This window comes from Lepidochelys olivacea (assembly GCF_965140295.1).
Source record: "Lepidochelys olivacea isolate rLepOli2 genome assembly, chromosome: 2".
Classification (NCBI taxonomy): Eukaryota; Metazoa; Chordata; order Testudines; family Cheloniidae; genus Lepidochelys; species Lepidochelys olivacea.
The window spans coordinates 200,419,274-200,438,377 of NC_140412.1; the positions used below are offsets into that span (position 1 = coordinate 200,419,274).

General features: G+C 43.3%; 1 protein-coding gene across 1 annotated transcript in view; it reads left to right on the forward strand.

Moving 5' to 3' along the window:
* Positions 1 to 19,104, forward strand: part of THRB (thyroid hormone receptor beta) — a gene marked incomplete at its 5' end in the record, with an annotated part of 301,539 nt that overhangs the window by 128,582 nt on the left and 153,853 nt on the right. The window contains one exon of the mRNA XM_084619845.1: positions 769 to 862. Within this exon, the coding sequence (XP_084475971.1) occupies positions 824 to 862 (39 nt within the window). The remainder of the gene's footprint in view (positions 1 to 768; positions 863 to 19,104) is intronic.

A 19,104-nucleotide genomic window follows, 5' to 3' on the forward strand; every position in this document is an offset into this window, starting at 1 on the left:
CTGACCCTAATTCATGTCAAAGTGAGTCTCCCAAGTAGACAAGGATTTGTCGGTGTTCATTTTTCCTTATAACTTTATAAAGCTTCTGTATTTTATATAGTACAGTGGGCAAATGGACCAGGAAATAAGAAATTAAATATAAAATTCCTCTCTGAAGTGGTGGTTGCACCAGGTCAAGAGAATCTAGTGCTAGAGAGTCAACTGAAGTCAATGGGAGTCTTTCCACTGACTTCAAATGGGGCCTTGGGTGAGGCCTACAGTCAGAATGATATCACCAAGATGCCTGTACCTGGCCTTTCCCACCCTCAAAAAAAAGAAAAGAAAAAGCTGTGATTTCACTGCCAGAGCTAGTCTCTCACCCTTCATATATACCTCATCCTTTGATTAGCCAACCAATCCTGACTGACTCTCCTCTCAAATTGTAAGTATAGGAATTTTTAAAAAAGAAGATGCATACTTAACATGCATAAGATGTACTCATGCAACTCACGTTGATTTTCATGGGAGTTGTGCACAGAGATCTGAAGGCCCTAATTGTTTTAAAGGGACATTAAAATAACTTTCATCTTTTACTTTTCACAACTTTGTTTCAGAAAGATGAATCGGCATATGGACGGAATCTGGGTACTGGCATAAAAATGAGATCATAAAAGCTACACCACCCAAAAACAAACCAACAAAGTTAGAACCGCTCCCAAAATGGAGCCATCATTTCATTCACAAAAACCTAATTCTCAGCATATTACTATTATTATTATTATTTCTTAGGCACTGACAAAGTACTTGGTGCTGTACAAGACAGAGATATCAATCTAGAAGACAGATGTATAAAGAGAAGGCACCCAGGAAGATCCAAAAGAAGGTGATGCCTTTGATAATTTCTTCTCTTCATCTTAATTTTAGCTAGTAGCTGAAATATTTTGGAGGCGAAAGCGTTCATAAAAGTAATTTCCTTTCTACAACACTAACATATTTCTTGTTACAGAGAAAGTGAAAAAGAATGGCAAAACCTTACAACACAATTATGTCATGACACCTTGTTTTATTTTTTTAAACTAGCTGCTAGATAACTGCAAAGGGACTCACTAGATCCAGCCCCAAAGTTACTATCAACAAATTAAAATGAAAATGTTGTCAGTGCACGTACAGATGGTGAAAAAAAATGCTGCAGAAAGGCAACACAAAGCACCAAGCGAGTTGGAAATGGTCAGTGAAAGGCAGAGGACATGCAGTGTAGCTGTTTCACGCTCTGGTTATTTTTTGTGAGGTTGCTTTATGTATAATTAACTAATCTTTCCGTTTCTGAAAATAACTTCTGCTTCAGGGCTGTATTATATTCCTAATTTTTCATCTGAAAAAGTCACATAAAGCAGCACAACTTACAATATAAAAATCATAACAGCTAAAAAACTGAGTTCACACAGTAGAAATAAAAATTACCGAGTCTTAATATACAATCAAGCTCTGGTGTCCCCCCTTCCCCCACCTGTTCCCTCACCAAAACAAAAAACAAAGAATGAAAGAAACTGATAAAATGCAACTGTTGGGTAAGTAGTGTATTGGCCAAAATTCAGACTGGGTAATTAATTACATTTTGCTTCTCCAAATTCCCACAGTAGATTGACTTAGAGATAACTCTTTTGCTTTCCCTCCTATAAAAGACCTGCTGTGTAGTGTTTTTATGGCAAACGGATACTGTGTTCCACCTCAGAGAAAGCTGGCAGCTTTATTGGAGAGAAGTTAGAGACATTTATAATAATTGGACAGAGATGACAGCTGAAGACACAAAAGAGCCAGGAGTATATTACAATAAGTTTGAAGAGTATGTCAACCCACGTTACCCAATGTTTGCTTGCTACAATTTCTATAAACAGAATATGAAGCATAAGTGAACCCACAGGACAGTCCGCAATATAGCTATAGTGTCTGTCTGAGGATCGTGACATGAGTGGGACAGGAGAGTGCTTGGGACAAATTCAGAAAAAGTCTGGGAAAAGCTGATAACTTAGGAAGCTAAGTTTGATTTAAATAAAGTAGTAGACCTTGCTAAAACTCATGAAATAGCATTGGCCCAGCTACATTCATATCTAAAGAGGGAGCAGTGTATAGAGTGCTAAAGCCTCACCATGCTTTCAGGAACCCCTAAAGCAAAACAGTATCTCAAGCCACAAGCTAGTAGGCTACAAAGGAATGGATAACTATTGTGCTAGCTGTGTTAATAAATCACTTGAGAGACGGGAGTTATAACCATTTTGTTATGAAGCCTATGGTTGAACAATGTGGCCTGAAGTTAAATAGCACTGTTCTGAAATATTTATTTAGAGCAAATGTCAAGTTTATGTAAGTAGTAGACTTGATAAACTTTATTTGGTTCTGTATGTGATATTACTGCAAATCATGCAGATGGCCTTGCTAGTTCTATTAGCTCTTGAAAAAATTGCTCCTATTTTTTAACCGTGGTGGAGTTCTTTTTGGATGTTGAGGATACCATCAGTAAAACCTCTTTTCCTTTCCTCCATCTGTTCAGTGAGAGAGAGACTCTAAGACAGATTTACTACCTATGTGTAGCTGATGCCCACAGGTTATACCCATGCAAGCAAAAAAACCATCATATGGTGGCAACATATTTCATTTTTCTATTTTAAAACTTCCTCAAATTCTAAACCAAAACCAGGAATGGTTCAGATTTAAGTCCCATTTATCTTACCACCCCTCCTCCCCAAAATTTTGGGGGCTTTGATCAATTATTCCAGTTTTGGCCCATCTTTCATTATGTTCCAAAATATTTTTCATCTGGCTGGGATAAAATGTTCACAATTCTATATGAATAAAGCAGTGGGCATCACAAAGATAATAATATTTACCCATCTAACTCACTACTACAGACAAGTTTTAACGTATTTCCTTTTGTTGTTGGCATTTATTGCAAAACATCCAAGCAAATGAGAACAGGTTTTCCCTGGCCTGTCTAGCCCTGATCAACTTTGCAGGCCAAGTTCTACATGCCCATCCTCCTAGCAAAGACTAAGGAATATAGGTCATGTGGTGTGATTAGCACCATACACCTTTCCAAGAGAAACTGATCTTGATCTAATTTTCTCCCCAGTGGAAATGTAGAGGCACCATTAAAATATTGAGTCAGGTAATTTTCGGAAACCCATGGACAGGATTTTTTTGTGTGTGTGGTTAAGAATTATATTCATATACTATTTTCAAATGACTTTTCCTTTTACCCAACAGACTAAACTGGTACTAAATTCATATTTAAGCGTAACGTATGCTATGCATAGTAACAAATCCTTGCAACAGTCAGGTTTAAATCTTAGTATCTGTTTAATTTAATATTAATGTAAACAGAGTCCTAATGAGCTCTCCCCTGACATCTAGTGATGAGCTGTGGAAAAAGACTTCAGGAGCAGATCTCATTTGCATGGACACACCCAGCCTGCCTAGGTGCTCTGCTTGCTCAAATGATCACTTGTGGCTGGTGTTGGATCCCCAGTCTCCTTGTTATTTGGGCAGGAGTAATAAAGAGTTATTACCATTATTGTGTGAACCCAGGGCAGCAGAACTGTACCTGGCATACCACATTGGAGGGACTCACCCTCAACTGAACGGCACTTGCTAGGCAGGGGACATGGGTTCCAAAGCCCAATGAGTTGAGAGAGGATGGGGAGATGTATGTGGTGGTGTGGGCTCTAGGTAAGGGTCTTAGATACCATTTGACCCTTCCTCTCTCCATGGTATAATAAAAGAGCTAATTTAGACTCAAGTGAGAGTCTTGTTACACGCTGCACAGCCTAAATCACCAATATCTAAGGGTATGTCTACCCTACCAAATTAGGTTGAATTTACAGAAGTTGAATTTTTAGAAAGTGATTTTATACACTCGATTGTGTGTGTCCTTACTTAGAACCATTAAAACCATTAAGTCGGTGGAGTGCGTCCACAGTACTGAGGCTAGCGTCGACTTCCAGAGCATTGCACTGTGGGTAGCTATCCCACAGTTCCCGCAGTCTCCACCGCTCATTGGAATTCTGGGTTGAGATCCCAATGCCTGATGGGGCAAAAAACATTGTTGAGGGTGGTTCTGGGTATATGTCGTCAGGCTCCCATTCCCTCCCTCCCTCTGTGAAAGCAATGGCAGGCAATCGTTGCATGTCTTTTTTCATGGGTTACCCGTGCAGACGCCATACCATGGCAAGGATGGAACCCGCTCAGCTCACCGTCACCATATGTCTCCTGGGTGCTGGCAGACATGGGACTGCATTGCTACACAGCAGCAGCTCATTGCCTTGTGGCAGCAGATAGAGCAATACGACTAGTAGCTGTCCTCGTCATCTCCTGGGTGCTCTGGCTGGCCTTGGTCAGGTCGGTCGGGGTGCCTGGGCAGACATGGGTGCTCCTGGCGGACCTTAGTAAGGTCTGTCAGGGCGCCTGCACATAAATGGGAGTGACTCAGGTCAATCTCTTTAAGTTTTGTCTAATGGTGATTCAGTCCTGCCTGGAATATTGGCAGAGAGGGATAGCTCTCCCAGCCAGCAGGACTGTCTGCTGCCAGCCTACCCCTCCCTCCCTCCGTGAAAGCAACGACCGACAATTGTTTTGTGCCTTTTTCTGTGCGGGCGCCATATTGCTGTCAGCAACATCATCCACCCACTGCTTCCGCTGCCACTCTGCTCTCCTGCTCACGCCATACCACAGCAAGAATGGAGCCCGCTCAGATCACCACGCGCATTATCATGCAGTATATGCAGAACCAGAACCTGCAAAAGCAGGCAAGTAGGTGACGGAAGCACGGTGAGGAGAGTGATGAGGACATGGACAGAGACTTCTCTCAAAGTATGGGCCCTGGCAATTTGGCCATCCTGGTGGCAATGGGGCAGGCTCATGCTGTGGAATGCCAATTCTGGGCCTGGGAAACAAGCACAGACTGGTGGGACCGCATAGTGTTGCAGGTCTGGGACGATTCCCAATGGCTGCGAAACTTTCGTATGCGTACGGGCACTTTCATGGAACTTTGTGACTTGCTTTCCCCTGCCCTGAAGTGCAAGAATACCAAGATGAGAGCAGCCCTCACAGTTCACAAGCGAGTGGCGATAGCCCTCTGGAAGCTCGCAATGCCAGACAGCTACCGGTCAGACGGGAATCAGTTTGGAGTGGGCAAATCTACTGTGGGGGCTGCTGTGTTGCAAGTAGCCAACATGATCACTGAGCTGCTGCTATCAAGAGTAGTGACTCTGGGAAATGTGCAGGTCATAGTGGATGGCTTTGCTGCAATGGGATTCCCTAACTGTGGTGGGGCGATAGATGAAATGCATATCCCTATCTTGGGACCGGACCACCAAGGCAGCCAGTACGTTTACCGCAAGGGGTACTTTTCAATAGTGCTGCAAGCACTGGTGGATCACAAGAGACGTTTCACCAACATCAACGTAGGACGGCCAGGAAAGGTAGATGACGCTTGCATCTTCAGGAACTCTGGTCTGTGGGAACGACTGCAGCAAGGGACTTACTTTCCAGACCAGAAAATAACCATTGGGGATGTTGAAATGCCTATAGTTATCCTTGGAGACTCAGCCTACCCCTTAATGCCATGGCTCACGAAGCTGTACAGAGGCACCCTGGACAGTAGTCGGGAACTGTTCAACTTTTGGCTGAGCAAGTGCAGAATGGTGGTAGAATGTGCCTTCGGATGTTTAAAAGCGCGCTGGCACAGTTTACTGACTCGGTTAGACCTCAGCGAAACCAATATTCCCATTGTGGAGCACATAGCAAGCAGTAATAACAATATCGGTGAGAGTAAGGGGGAGATGTTTATGGTGGGGTGGGAGGTTGAGGCAAATCGCCTGGCTGCCGATTAAGCACAGCCAGACACCAAGGCGGTTAGAAGAGCACAGCAGGGCACGCTACGCATCAGAGAAGCTTTGAAAACCAGTTTCATGACTGGCCAGGCTATGGTGTGACAGTTCTGTTTGTTTCCTTGATGAAAACCCGCGCCCTTGGTTCATTCTACTTCCCTATAAGCCAACCACCCTCCCCTCCCCCCTTCTGTCACCACTTGCAGAGGCAATAAAGTCATTGTTGTTTCACATTCATGCATTCTTTATTCATTCGTCACACAAATGGGGGGATAACTGTCAAGGTAGCCCAAGGGGGTGGGGGAGGAGGGAAGCACCGGGTGGGGTAGGGGAGGAGGGAAGGACAAGGCCACACTGCACTTCAAAATTTATTGAATGCCAGCCTTCTGTTGCTTGGGCAATCCTCTGGGTTGGAGTGGTTGGGTGCACGGAGGCCCCCCCACTGTGTTCTTGGGCTTCTGGGTGAGGAGGCTATGGAACTTGGGAAGGAGGGCGGTTGGTTACAGGGGCTGCAGTGGCGGTCTGTGCTCCTGCTGCCTTTTCTACACCTCAACCATATGCCGGAGCATATCATTTTGATCCTCCAGTAGCCTCAGCATTGCATCCTGCCTCCTCTCATCATGCTGAAGCCACCTCTCCGTTCACTTGTCCCTTCTGTCCTCTCGCTTGTCCCTCCTCTCCTCTCACTCATCCCTCCTGTCTTCGCATTCATTTTGTGCTTTCCTGGACTCTGACATTGTCTGCCTCCATGCATTGTGTTGGGCTCTTTCAGCGTTGGAGGCCTGCATGAGCTCAGAGAACATTTCATCGCAAGTGCGTTTTTTTCAGCTTCTAACCTTTGATAGCCTCTGGGACAGAGATGTTAGGGGGAGTGTTGAAACATTTGCAGATGCGGGAGGGGAAAAAAGGGAGATTAGTCTTTAAAAAGAGACATTTTAGAGAACAATGGGTAGACTCTTTCATGGTGAACCAAGCTGTTAACATTACATAGCAGGTGTGGTTTCTTTACAAGGTCGCATTTTGCCTCTTATATCGAGGGCCTGCCAGTATGGTGTGAGAGATCACACATGCAGGGCTGGCGGGCAACAGAATTTGGCTTGCAGGCAGCCATGGTAAGCCACAGTCTTTTGGCTTCTTTAACCTTCCTAACATGTGGGAATGGTTTCAAACAGCAGCACCCTCATTTCACATACCAAGCACCCTTTGCATTGGCCCTTTAAAATGGTTTGGCCATTTAAAAGGAGGGGCTGCGGTTTTCAAGTTAACGTGCAGCACAAACCCAACTAACCCCACCCCCCCATCCACACACAGACCCAATTCTCTGGGATGATTGCTTCACACCTCCCCCCACTGTGTGGGAAAAGTGGGGATGATTTCTGTTCAGCCACAGGCAAACAGCCCAGCAGGAACGGCCACCTCTGAATGTCCTCTGAATAAAATTCCCCTATTTCAACCAGGTGACCATGAATGATATCACTCTCCTGAGGATAACACAGAGAGATAAAGAATGGATGTTGCTTGAATGCCAGCAAATAATGGGACCATACGCTGCCATGCTTTGTTATGCAATGATTCCAGACTACGTGCTGCTGGCCTGCCGTGGTAAAGTGTCCTACCATGGAGGATGGAATAAGGCTGCCCTCCTCAGAAACTTTTGCAAAGGCTTTGGGAGTACATCCAGGAGAGCTTCATTGAGATTTCCCTGGAGGATTTCCGCTCCATCCCCATACACATTAGCAGACTTTTCCAGTAGCTGTACTGGCTGCGAATGCATCCCAAGTCTTCAGGGCAAATTAATCATTAAACATGCTTGCTTTTAAACCGTGTATTATATTTACAAACGTACAGTCACCAGAGCTGCCTTTTCTGCCTTCGAGGTCTGGGAGCCCGGGTTGGGAGGGTATTGGCTCCAAGGTGATAAACAGTTCCTGGCTGTTGGGGAGAACAGTTTCTCCGCTTGCCTGGTGTGCGCTATCTTCAACCTCCCCCTCCTCATCATCTTCCTCGTCCCCAAAATCCTCATCCCTGTTGCGTGAGACTCCCCCTTTGCAGGAGTCCACGTACAGGGGTGGGGCAGTGGCAGGGTCACCCCCTAGAATTGTATGCAGCTCATCATAGAAGCGGAATGTCTGGGGCTCTGACCCCGAGTGGGCATTTGCCTCTTGGGTTTTTTGGTAGGCTTACCTTCACTCGGCACTGTTGCGGGTCCCTTTGATAGCCTCTGTCCTTCATGCCCTTGGAGATTTTTTCAAATATTTTGGCATTTCGTCTTTTGGAATGGAGTTCTGATAGCACGGATTCATCTCCCGATGCAGCGATCAGATCCAGTACCTCCTGTTCGGTCCATGCTGGAGCTCTTTTGTGATTCTGGGACTCCATCATGGTCACCTCTGCTGATGAGGTCACCTCTGCTGATGAGCTCACCACACTGGCCAAACAGGAAATGAAATTCAAAAGTTCCCGGGGCTTTTCCTGTCTACCTGGCCAGTGCATCTGAGTTGAGAGTGCTGTCCAGAGTGGTCACAATGGAGCACTCTGGGATAGCTCCTGGAGGCCAATACTGTTGAATTGTGTCCACGCTACCCCAAATTCAACCCAGCCAGGTCAATTTCAGTGCTAATCCACTCTTAGGGGAGGAGTACAGAAACTGGATTTAAGAGCCCTTAAAGTCGGGGAAAAAATGGCTTCGTAGTGTGGATGGGTGCAGGGCTAAACTGATCTAACGCTGCTAAATCTGACCTAAACTCGTAGTGTAGACCAGGGCTAAGACAATGGAAATTAGGTACTTAAGTACCTTTTGAAAATCTTTTCCCCTCCCAAATCCCAATCATTATATAGGGTTATAAATATGGATTTGGGATCCTAACTTTAGTCAGCCTTTTAAAGAACCCTTGGTCCTAATAACCAGAGGTGCTCAGGACCCACTACCTCCAACTGTAATTATGGGTGATCAGTCCTCTGAAGATCAGGGCTTTTTCAACTTCATTCAGCTCCCTTGAATTTACACATTATTATGCAGTCTTTAATTACATGATCCTATACTATTGTTTAGTCTGGAGAAGAAAAGACTGAGAGGGGACACGAAAACAGTTTTCAAGCACATACAAGGTTGTTCCAAGAAGGAGAGGGAAAAATTGGTCTTAACCTTTGAGGATAGGACAAGAAGCAATGGGCTTAAATTGCAGCAAGGGAGGTTTAGGTTGGATGTTAGGAAAAATTTCCTGTCAGAGTAGTTAAGCCCTGGAATAAATTGCCAAGGGAGGTTGTGGAATCTCCATCATTTGAGTTTTTTAAGAGCAGGTTAGACAAACACCTGTCAGGAATGGTCTAGATCAGTGGTTCTTAACCTGGGGTGCATGCACCCCCTGGGGTGTGAGATGCCCTTTCTGGGGGTGCGAGACATGCCAGAATTTTTTAGAAGATAAATAATCGAAAACACAAATTAAGCACAGGCATGTAAGTACAACTACTTTGTTTCATCAAACCTCTGTATTTATTAACGTTATACATTTTTTAATGATTACTGTAATATACAAACAAAAATATATCTAGGTTTAAAGAACTGACCTATTTCAATGATTTTTGATAAGGGGTGCGAGAACATATTTTGAGAACCAAAGGGGTGCAGGCTGGAGTAAAGGTTAAGAACCACTGGTTTAGATCATACTTAGTCCTGCCATGAGTGCAGGGGACTGGACTAGATGACCTCTCAAGGTCCCTTCCAGTTCTATGATTCTATTTTTTCCACAGGACCCCTGCCTTTATTCAGTATACAGGAAAGATCTTTCCAAAGGTTCCTCATACAATCTCAATCTCTCTCCCCACCTTCTCCCCAGTTCCTTGTCCCAGCCTCCTTGCCCAACCAGCCCCAGCTTCCTCTCCATCCCATTCCAACACCAAGCTCCCAGTTTCCTTGCCCAGCCAGTCCCAATTTCCACCCAGCCCCCAGTCACAGCCTCCTCCCCCCAAAAAAACTCCCAGTCACAGCTTCTGGATCTCCTGTATATCCCTCCAGTTCCAGTCTCACTAGTCTCCTTTGAGTCAGATGACTTCTTCCTCTACGCTGCCTGGGTGCCAGCAGAGAGGGAGCATAGGGAACACAGAAGAACTGCTCTCTGTTCCAGTGCCTGGGCCCACCCCTGCACAGAGCAGCAATTACAGAAGAAGTCTTAGTGAGCCCCTGTAGCCCCAGATTACGATTATGTACCATCTCTCTGTGGGGATGCTGTATGCACAGTCTGGTCAGTGCTAGGAGTTGTGAGGGGCTGGAGTATGCTCAGTGAGGACAAAAGTTTTGGTCACTTTAGCTGCTAAACTCTAAGTCTAATGAATATGCACAAACTGTGATTTTGCAAAGGTTTATAAATTGGCCAAATTTGGTGGATTTTCACAGGGATGCCAAAGCACTTACCTGACATAAAGGCCATGCCTCCTCCTCCCACCCTCCTTCCCCGTCATTTCAAGTCCTGATCCAAAGCGGGAGGGAACTACAGTTTTCCAAAGACAAGGTGACCAGATTTTTTTTTTTTAACATTGTAAACCAACTCAACATTTCCTAGCTTCGTTCTTGGAAGTGACTAAGTGGTTTGGCTGAAACTTTCCAGAATTCAGGCTGTGGCAGACACCCAGCATGGACAATTTCAGCCCAAATGGTTGCAATTCGGCAAAGTTTTATAAGCAACTGAAAATAGGGTCTTATAGTAGGAAGTGTTGAGCAATCTTCAAAATACATGGTGCTACCAGCCCCACACATAACTGTAATTTATTTATTGGATAGTCAAGAAACCCTTCTTTTAGACAAGGCTGCAAATAAACATACACACTTCTGATACTGTGCACTCTACTTAATGCCTATCACTTAACTAAATAATCTGCTTATGTGCATAAAATCATGTCATCCTGCTCTGACTGTAGCTAATTGCATATGTTGTTAATCCTGTTAATTGCTTATCAGCTAATTGCCTAACTTGTTTTTTTTTTATCATATCAAATTGAGGTCCAGATGCTCAATGCCTCTTATAACTAAACGCCCAGGATACTGTTAAATATTTATAAGATGTTTGCCATTCATCAATCTCTTAAACTGTGCAGTAAAACATAACAGAAAATGTCACTGGGACATATAAAAAAGATGGTTATGACATGAAAATTTTCACAAGAATGAAGAAGGCAGAAAACAATAGCTTAGCAGAAAGCCTTCAACTCTTCATTCCTCTAAATACCTAATACTGGATAACTCCACGCTTCCCTTAGGTGTATATTCTGAGGGTAGTCCTGTGGCCATATCCAAAAACTAAATGCTTTTTATTGCCTTTGGAGCATTATTGTTCCGACATACCTCTTAGAACTGGGGAGTTACATATTAATCTTGTTGTTAAACTCAGACATCTTTCCTTTCTTGTTTGTGACTGCATTTCTAAACAAATGACCCATTGGCCACTGGTCAAACAAGATTGTTTTCTGATGGCCTCATTTACTAATATTCTTGTAGTCAGTGTTTAGGCATGCTGGTTAGACTGACAGAATCTGTAGAGAAGAGGCTTTGGTATTAAATAGGGAAACTGCTTTATGTGAAGGTTCTGGGGCCTGAGATAGAAGAAGTCTCTATATGGTGTGTCTCAGGAGTGTCTAAAGCACAGATTTGATAGAGAAACTGCTCTTTGTGCGAAGGCCTCAGCATCTCAAACTGGGAGAAGCTTTCCTTAATGGATCTCTGGAGCACTAGTCTGGGATGGGTTTCAGAGTAGCAGCCGTGTTAGTCTGTATCCGCAAAAAGAAAAGGAGGACTTGTGGCACCTTAGAGACTAGCAAATTTATTTGAGCATAAGCTTTCGTGAGCTACAGCTCACTTCATCAGATGCATTCCTGAAGTTGATAGATTTCCACTCCACACGGCTAAATTCAGTACCTTGCATAATGAGAGGTTTCAGATGAAGTGAGCTGTAGCTCACAAAAGCTTATGCTCAAATAAATTTGGTAGTCTCTAAGGTGCCACAGGTACTCCTTTTCTTTTAGTCTGGGACGCTTGCTCTTCATGGGAGGAGTGGGCTTCCAGCAGCCTTCCTTCCCACAAAATTGTGCTGGCTCTCATTGGGTGTCCTCAATCATCTTCCCATAAACTCTCTGCAGCCCACATGCTGGTATTTTTGCTTGCTTTCTAAAGTAATTCATGATGAGAACAGTAAATGTAGAGAAGAAATACAAACACTGCATAGGATCAGTATAATAAAGCATGTCTACTGTCTACCTTAGGATAATCCTCAAGTAAAATTTATAAATGGTAACATTGCTTCCATTCAGGCAGCTGGAAGTCACACTTTTTTAGTTGATTAAATCCTTGGTTTTGGATGTTTTCCAAGAGCAATATTCATGATTTCTTAAATATCTTATTACTATTACCTGTATCTGATCATTAGTGTATTGGTATCATTTTTATCAGTAATTTTCATTAATTTGTTTTATATAATTTTTAGGTATGTACCAGACAAATCTTTATAAAACATTGAAAAGCATAAAAAAAAGCAATCTGAATCTCTGAGCCATCTGATTCTCCATTGTCTGAGTTCATCTCTCTTTCAGGATCTTCAATGAAAGAAAGATACAGCTGTTTCTATAAGGAAAGTAAGGGCACACAAAAACATCCTCAAAATCAGTCTCACTTACAGAACATAAGTCAGATTTTGTGTTCCTTTTTGTAGTCATCCTGTTCCTTCTCTTCTCTTCAATACACTGATGTAATCTCGATAAAATAAAATCTGTGATGCTTGGTATAAATGCCTTGTGGTTTTCCTGGCTAGCTGTAAAAATCTTGTGCTGGCAGTTTGTACTTGAACAGGTGACCACTGCTTTTCTTTTTCTAGTCCTAAGTTTCAGTTTGTTTAGAGACATCAGTCTGACAGAATCTACTTGATCTTTGTCTCAAAAAAATCTGTGTGAGTAGGTGTAAGAACATTGGGATTATGGGGGGCTCTAGGCTGCTGAAGTAGCTGCGCCACTACAATCGATCTGTGAAGCAAGGTTCAGCAGGAAGTATCACACAGCAGGGCCTCACAGCACACCTTACAACCCACTGATTGGCCAACACCCAGTATTTAAATCCAGATGCCAGCAAGAGGAGCTGTCTGAGCAACGAGGCAGGCTACCTGCCTATTTCGCATGGCCGCATAGATAAGACATCTGAGTTTAGATCAGAAGATTGAGGGTTCAAGTCCATTTGTGGTTGATTTCTGCTCCAGACTGTGCTTGTGGTAGACTGTGGTTTGTGACCCCAGTTTGTCCTTGACTTTCCGATTTGATTGCTACTTAAAACTTGGTGCCTGACTCCGGCTTCCTGATATCCTGACCTGGCTCAACTCTGACTCTATCTTCCTGCAACTTCATGCCTGACCCTGACTTCCTGGCATTCTGACCTGGCTCGCTCCTGACCCTGAGACACGTCTCCCAATCACAACTTAGCAGCTGACCAGGGCACACTGGGCACACTGGCTGCTTATGGCCTGGCTCTGACACTAGGATATTCATATAGACTATGTAGTGATACATTTCTTAAGGGCATTTCCTACCATAGTATGAGGCCATCCCTTCTTCACAGTGTTGGTAATCCAGTATCTGCTTTATTTTTCAACTCCGTTGAGGTCTGCCTCTCTGAGAAGACCTCTGTTCCTCCCACTGTGTCCTTGACCTCAGAAAGGCCTTTCTCAACAGTAGTACATTTTTTATCTGGGGAGAGAATTGCTTCCTGGAGAGCACCTAGATGCCAATTTACCTTTTCATTGGAACCATTTCCCCTGTTATTTCCTGTCAGTCAACCTGTATCATTTGATTAAGTTAATTGGGAAATACCAAACAGCTTCAAAATCCTCCCTTACACTTTGGCATGTCTGACATGCACCTCTTGGCCCAATGCTCTTTGCTCTTCAAAGTAGCTTGAAGCTTCAGTACTCATCCAAAAGGAAACAAGCCAGTTCTAAGAGCTGATGCAGCACACATCCTTCTCTTGATATCCCTTCTGCCAAAATAGAATAGTCTCTAATTAATAATTGGTATCAAAGATGATGACATAAAACGGGCTCTGCATAGTTTTGTAAGTGTTTGCATAACATGTTAACCATTTTATTAGCATACATTTTTCCTTGGACTTTTTGCCTGCACTTTCAATGGGCCTTCCCCCACATTGATCCAGTCCCATGCCTACACCAGTCTCTTCAAAAATTATGCTGCTATGCAACAATGCATTATTGAAGCTCCATCTTCAAGTTAAACATTTACTTTTATATATAAAAGCAAATCTAACTGGAAGGTTTATTATTTATTTATTTATCTATTTATTTATTATTGGCCCAGATTTACCTCTCCCATTGTGAAAAACCCATGAAAAAATGGGCTCAATAGATGAAATTTCTTTGACCATGAGTTCTCATCCCAGGGGGTCACAACCTGCAGCAGGTCAAGAACAGGGATCAAGGGGTCACAACCACCATGCTCTTCCCATATAATTAAATGGGAGGAGGCTCCTGGCTAGCTGGGAGTGGGCTCTTTGTATGGAACAGGTTGAGAACCTCTGTCTTTGAGGTTTGTCTGGCAGAATTTCTTCTTGAGTGTTCCATCAGGGAGAATGTTTGCACCCCATGGAGTAGACCACCAGACTCATCACAAACCTGCTGAACCTCTAGACAGTTCCATGGGCCAGGGTTTACTGTGCAGAGACCCCTTGCCCCTGCACTGGCTGTGACCTCTGATGCCTCCCCTTCTTTGGCAGTGTGAGTCCACTGACGTTGCATTACCATGATCTTTTCCTTGTGTGATGGCCTTTCAGACCCACAGAGTAGGGGTGTTCCATAGAAAAGATAATACAGCCAGGTTCCCTGATGGTGTTGTTTATTTTTTTGTTATGAACCACTGATCTGGAAGGGACGATGTGTCTGCTTTGGCCTGCCAACTGCTTCTCCCTTGGCTGTCCTATTCCTCTCTGTATACAGACAACTGAACCCATGGAGTGCCTTCCATGAGACTAGAGGTGGGGAGCACAGTGCCATGGTGGTAGCTGACACTCCCTGTCTACCTGGAAGATGGGGAAATCTGTTTGCAGCAAGGACCCCCTGTGTGCAATCCAGGAGGCACAATCTAGAACATCATTACTATTATTAGCATCATACCTCTACACGGCGCTTTACAAACATAGAGTAAGACACATTCAGTGCAGATGGTGGACATAATATACTGCCTCTATCCTTAAAATGAAGATGGCACTTTCAGTGACATCCCTAATCTCAGTTAGTTATATCTTTCAAACCTCCTCTCCTTTTGTTTTCAACAAAAATTCATCATGCTTTTTCTTTGCTGAGAAATGAATTCTTTCAAAGCCTCATTAAAAACGTCCTTCCAGTTTTGCTTTGTCTGAATGTGGCAGGGGAAGCATTTTTTTCCAGTTTAAAAATGTTGTAGACAACTGGGCTTCATTCTTATCTCACCCACGCTGGTGTTAATCTGGAGTAATTTCAGGGTAGCCAATGGAATTATACTGATGTAAAATCAACGTAAGAATGACCAGAACCGGGTCCTTGTTTTGATCGTGGTTACTTTAGAAATTACATTTTTTTCAGTCAGATTTGACATGTATTTTTATTTGGTGTTAAATGCAGTCTAATGTCTTTGCCATGTTCGAAGAAATGTGTTTGAAGTTACAAAGACTTAAAAATTGCATTCGTACTGTGCACAAATACATCTTTCCCCTTAACTTCAGAAAGTTATACCAGGGCCAATGCCCAGAATATTTATACTAACAGAGATTTGAAAGACCACATTCTCATGGCAGCAAGAGCAGCAGTTTATAACATTTTAAAGCCAGTGGTATGATAATTATATTGCATATTTATAAATGAATCATGGGATGAATAAATTATGGGAGTTAGAGTAATTTACAGCTTCAGGGTTAGGAATTGATGACTGCTTTAAAAGAAGTAGCCTTAATGTGTAGGTCTCTTTTAGGCCTGTTCCTTTGCCCAGTAAATTTAGTAGCAAAACTCTCCTTGTCTTCAATGAAAACAACATTGGACCCTTGCCCAATTTTGAAAGTTAAAAGTGTTTGATTCTGGTCAGTAAATGGATGGTGACTGCTTAAGAACATCACCATTTCTAGGTTTGTTGCTGGTAGCATTGGCTTTGCTTAATGATATCATATATATTTAAATTAGACTGAAAGATTTCAGGGGAAATGCTGGCCTTATGAAATCAATGGTAAACCTCCCATGGACTTCAATGAAGCTACATTTTCACCCTTTGTGTACCAAAGGCCTTTCTAGTGTTCTGCAATGTTATATATTTGATTCCTGCTGCTGTTTTCTCAGTCCCTGGAACTTTAGTGAATACAGAGATACCAAATGCATACACAAAACCCTGCAGCATACCACCGAAGATTGTGCCTTCGTTAAATATCACAAGATAAGCCATGTTGGGCCGGGTCAGTATTAGATAGGAAACTTCCAAGGAAAAAGCCAGTCCATGACACACGTAACTTTTGTGTATCTTACTATGGATGCTATTTCATCTCATACAGAACCTTTTCCTGCACATCTGTTTGCATACCTTTGTCACCTTTGTTTCACAACAATACTTTACATTTGCTCTATAGAGCAATTTTATCTGGGGCTCCTAGAGTGCTTTTACAAACATTGGTGTATTGATTTTGATATTTTTATCTTTTGTTTAAAAAAGTATGAAAAACCCTGTGTTAATTTAGCAGGCTGAGATCTTAATCACACAGTAGTTAAGTAATTCAGACTTAAGACAACCACAGATGCAAGTATGTAGCATTTTGTATTATTGTGGATATTTTGTGTAATCGTATAATAATTATTTAAAAAGAGAATCCCAGCAGAGAATGTTCCTATGATGATAGTATTACAGTGCCTAGGAGCCAAAGTCATGGCAAGGACCTCACTGTTCTAGGTTCTGTACAAACAGACTAAAAGACAGTCCCTGCTGCAGAGAGCTTACAATCTAAGTATAAGGCAAGAAACCATAGATGGAGACGGGCAGGCAGACAGACAGAGGAGTACAAGGAAACAATGAGACAATCTTGGCCAGCATGATAGGTTGTGGACAGATCGGCAGCCTTGCCACTGTCAAGTTTGGTTTTTTGTAAGCTTTATGGGAAAGGAAAGTTTTCAAAGAGGGATTTTAAGGATGATGAGTTAGTTTTGCAGATATTCATTTTCGCTTCAATTAACTATATTATTCAGTACTGGGTGAAATTCACTGCAGTGTAAAGAGCCCACACAAGCCCCATCTTAATAGTTCAAGTGTGGCTTAAGTGGTGTGTAAGGTCTATGCAGCCTCAGTGCATGGGTTGAATTTCACCCTATTGTGAATAAGCATCATCCGATTATTAAGTTGTGGGGAGAACATTTTTCTGGACAGTAGTCAGAGTCTCTGTATTTATAAGCATATCTGTGGTGCTCATCACCATAACATCTGAGCACGTTACAAAATGAGTACTGTTTAGGCTAGGACAACTTCTGACTACTCCCCAGGCTGGCTGCCAGAGAGGGAAGGGGGCAATACAGAGAGATGCCAGGGATACGAGGTGGTGCTGCCAGCAGCGAGATGAGCTGTGCCTCGCAAGTGGGGTAGGGTAGAGAAAGAGGTAGATGACGGGGAGGGGAGTGGGTTGCAAGTCAGTGGGGAATAGGTGCTCCTGCTTTGTTTTTCTCAGATCAAAGATTTGCAGTGTTCCAAGAGCACTGCAACTTTTTCATTCCATAATATGTGGGCAGGAAGTGGGGCTGGTGAGGATTTGCAGTAGACTATCTTGAAATTCTGCCCTGGCCAGTGCATTAAGGTGTAGAGATGCTACCTGCAATCTTATCTTTGACACAAATCCTGGCAGCACACTGGGAGGAATATGCTGTGGAGAGCAACTTTGCTGCTTTTCTGAACAGAACAACATGTTTCCCTACTACTGCCCGCTGGTGCTGTTACTGATGGCAGAATATACACAACCTTGCTTGGGGAGGGGGCAGGTGGGAGTGATTACACACCCCTCAGCTGATGATATGCAAGCTAGCATATTAGCCAGCTATCTCTCTTTGGGATTACTTGAGTGCTATGGAGGGGTTTTGTCCTGCTTGTGTAAACAGGAGATCTTTTGCACTTCCTTATCTCCGCCCCCCACCCACCCCACCATCTTGTCCCAAGACAGGGCAGGATTTACTCTCACTTGGTTTTGTGTGTAACATTCATCGCAGGGCATCAAATGTTGAATTATTTTGTGGCAGGTTTTTTAAGTCATGGAATAATGCACATGACACACCAAGAATTGCACATCAGAAACCATGGCCTGGCTTTGTTCATTGCTGTATTACTTTACTGCCTCACTAGAAGTCTTTCTGTCAGGGGGCTAGGGAATTCCTTTCACTGATGGGCAAATGCCTTGCTCCCAGAAAATGGCCCAGTGGAGATGATGCACTTTAATTTAACATGTGCTTTTAATTTTGTACGAAATGTGTTGTAAATTTAATCCATTTAAGATGATAAAAATCTTCCTATAGCATTCTGTAAAGAAAAAAAAAGGGCATGCCCAATGTCTAAACACAAGTAAAGGTGCATAACCATAAACAGTATCACTTAACAAGAGCAGAAGTGTCCTTTTCCTATTTAAGGAACTAATCCTACAACTCTTGCTCATGTGAGTAGTTATTATTCACGCAAGAGTCGTTTTGACTTCTGTGAGACTAGTTGGGCAGTAAAGGTTGTAGTATCGGGCTTAATAGCAGTAAAGTATCTTCAATATAGGGCAGAAATATGCTTAGTTCAGGCAAGTACTATGGTGTTTTAAAAAGAATGAATCCTGGAAATTCATAGATCTGTCAGCAGGAGCTCGGGGAGAGAAATAACCCTATTTCACTGATGCACTAACAGACACTTTGCAGACAATGCAGCAGTAGATGTTGTGATGGGTTCCTCACAAGGGATGCTGCCTGGAATTTGGGAATGACTGAGCCCCTGATCCATCAGCCTGGGCTCCCTTTACACTGTACTGCTGTGCCCAGCCTGCTAAGCCCTCTCCCAGGCTCCAGTCTGCACTTACAACAGCACACATATAGGTCGGGGCACACACAGCTGCAGTTATATGCAGATGCTGTAGTCCGCTCCGCATGGGGAGGCTTCAACGACGGAGCTTCCTGGCTACTCAGGTACGCACTCCCCTCTGGAGTGTAAACACAAAATTATACTGGTTTGCACT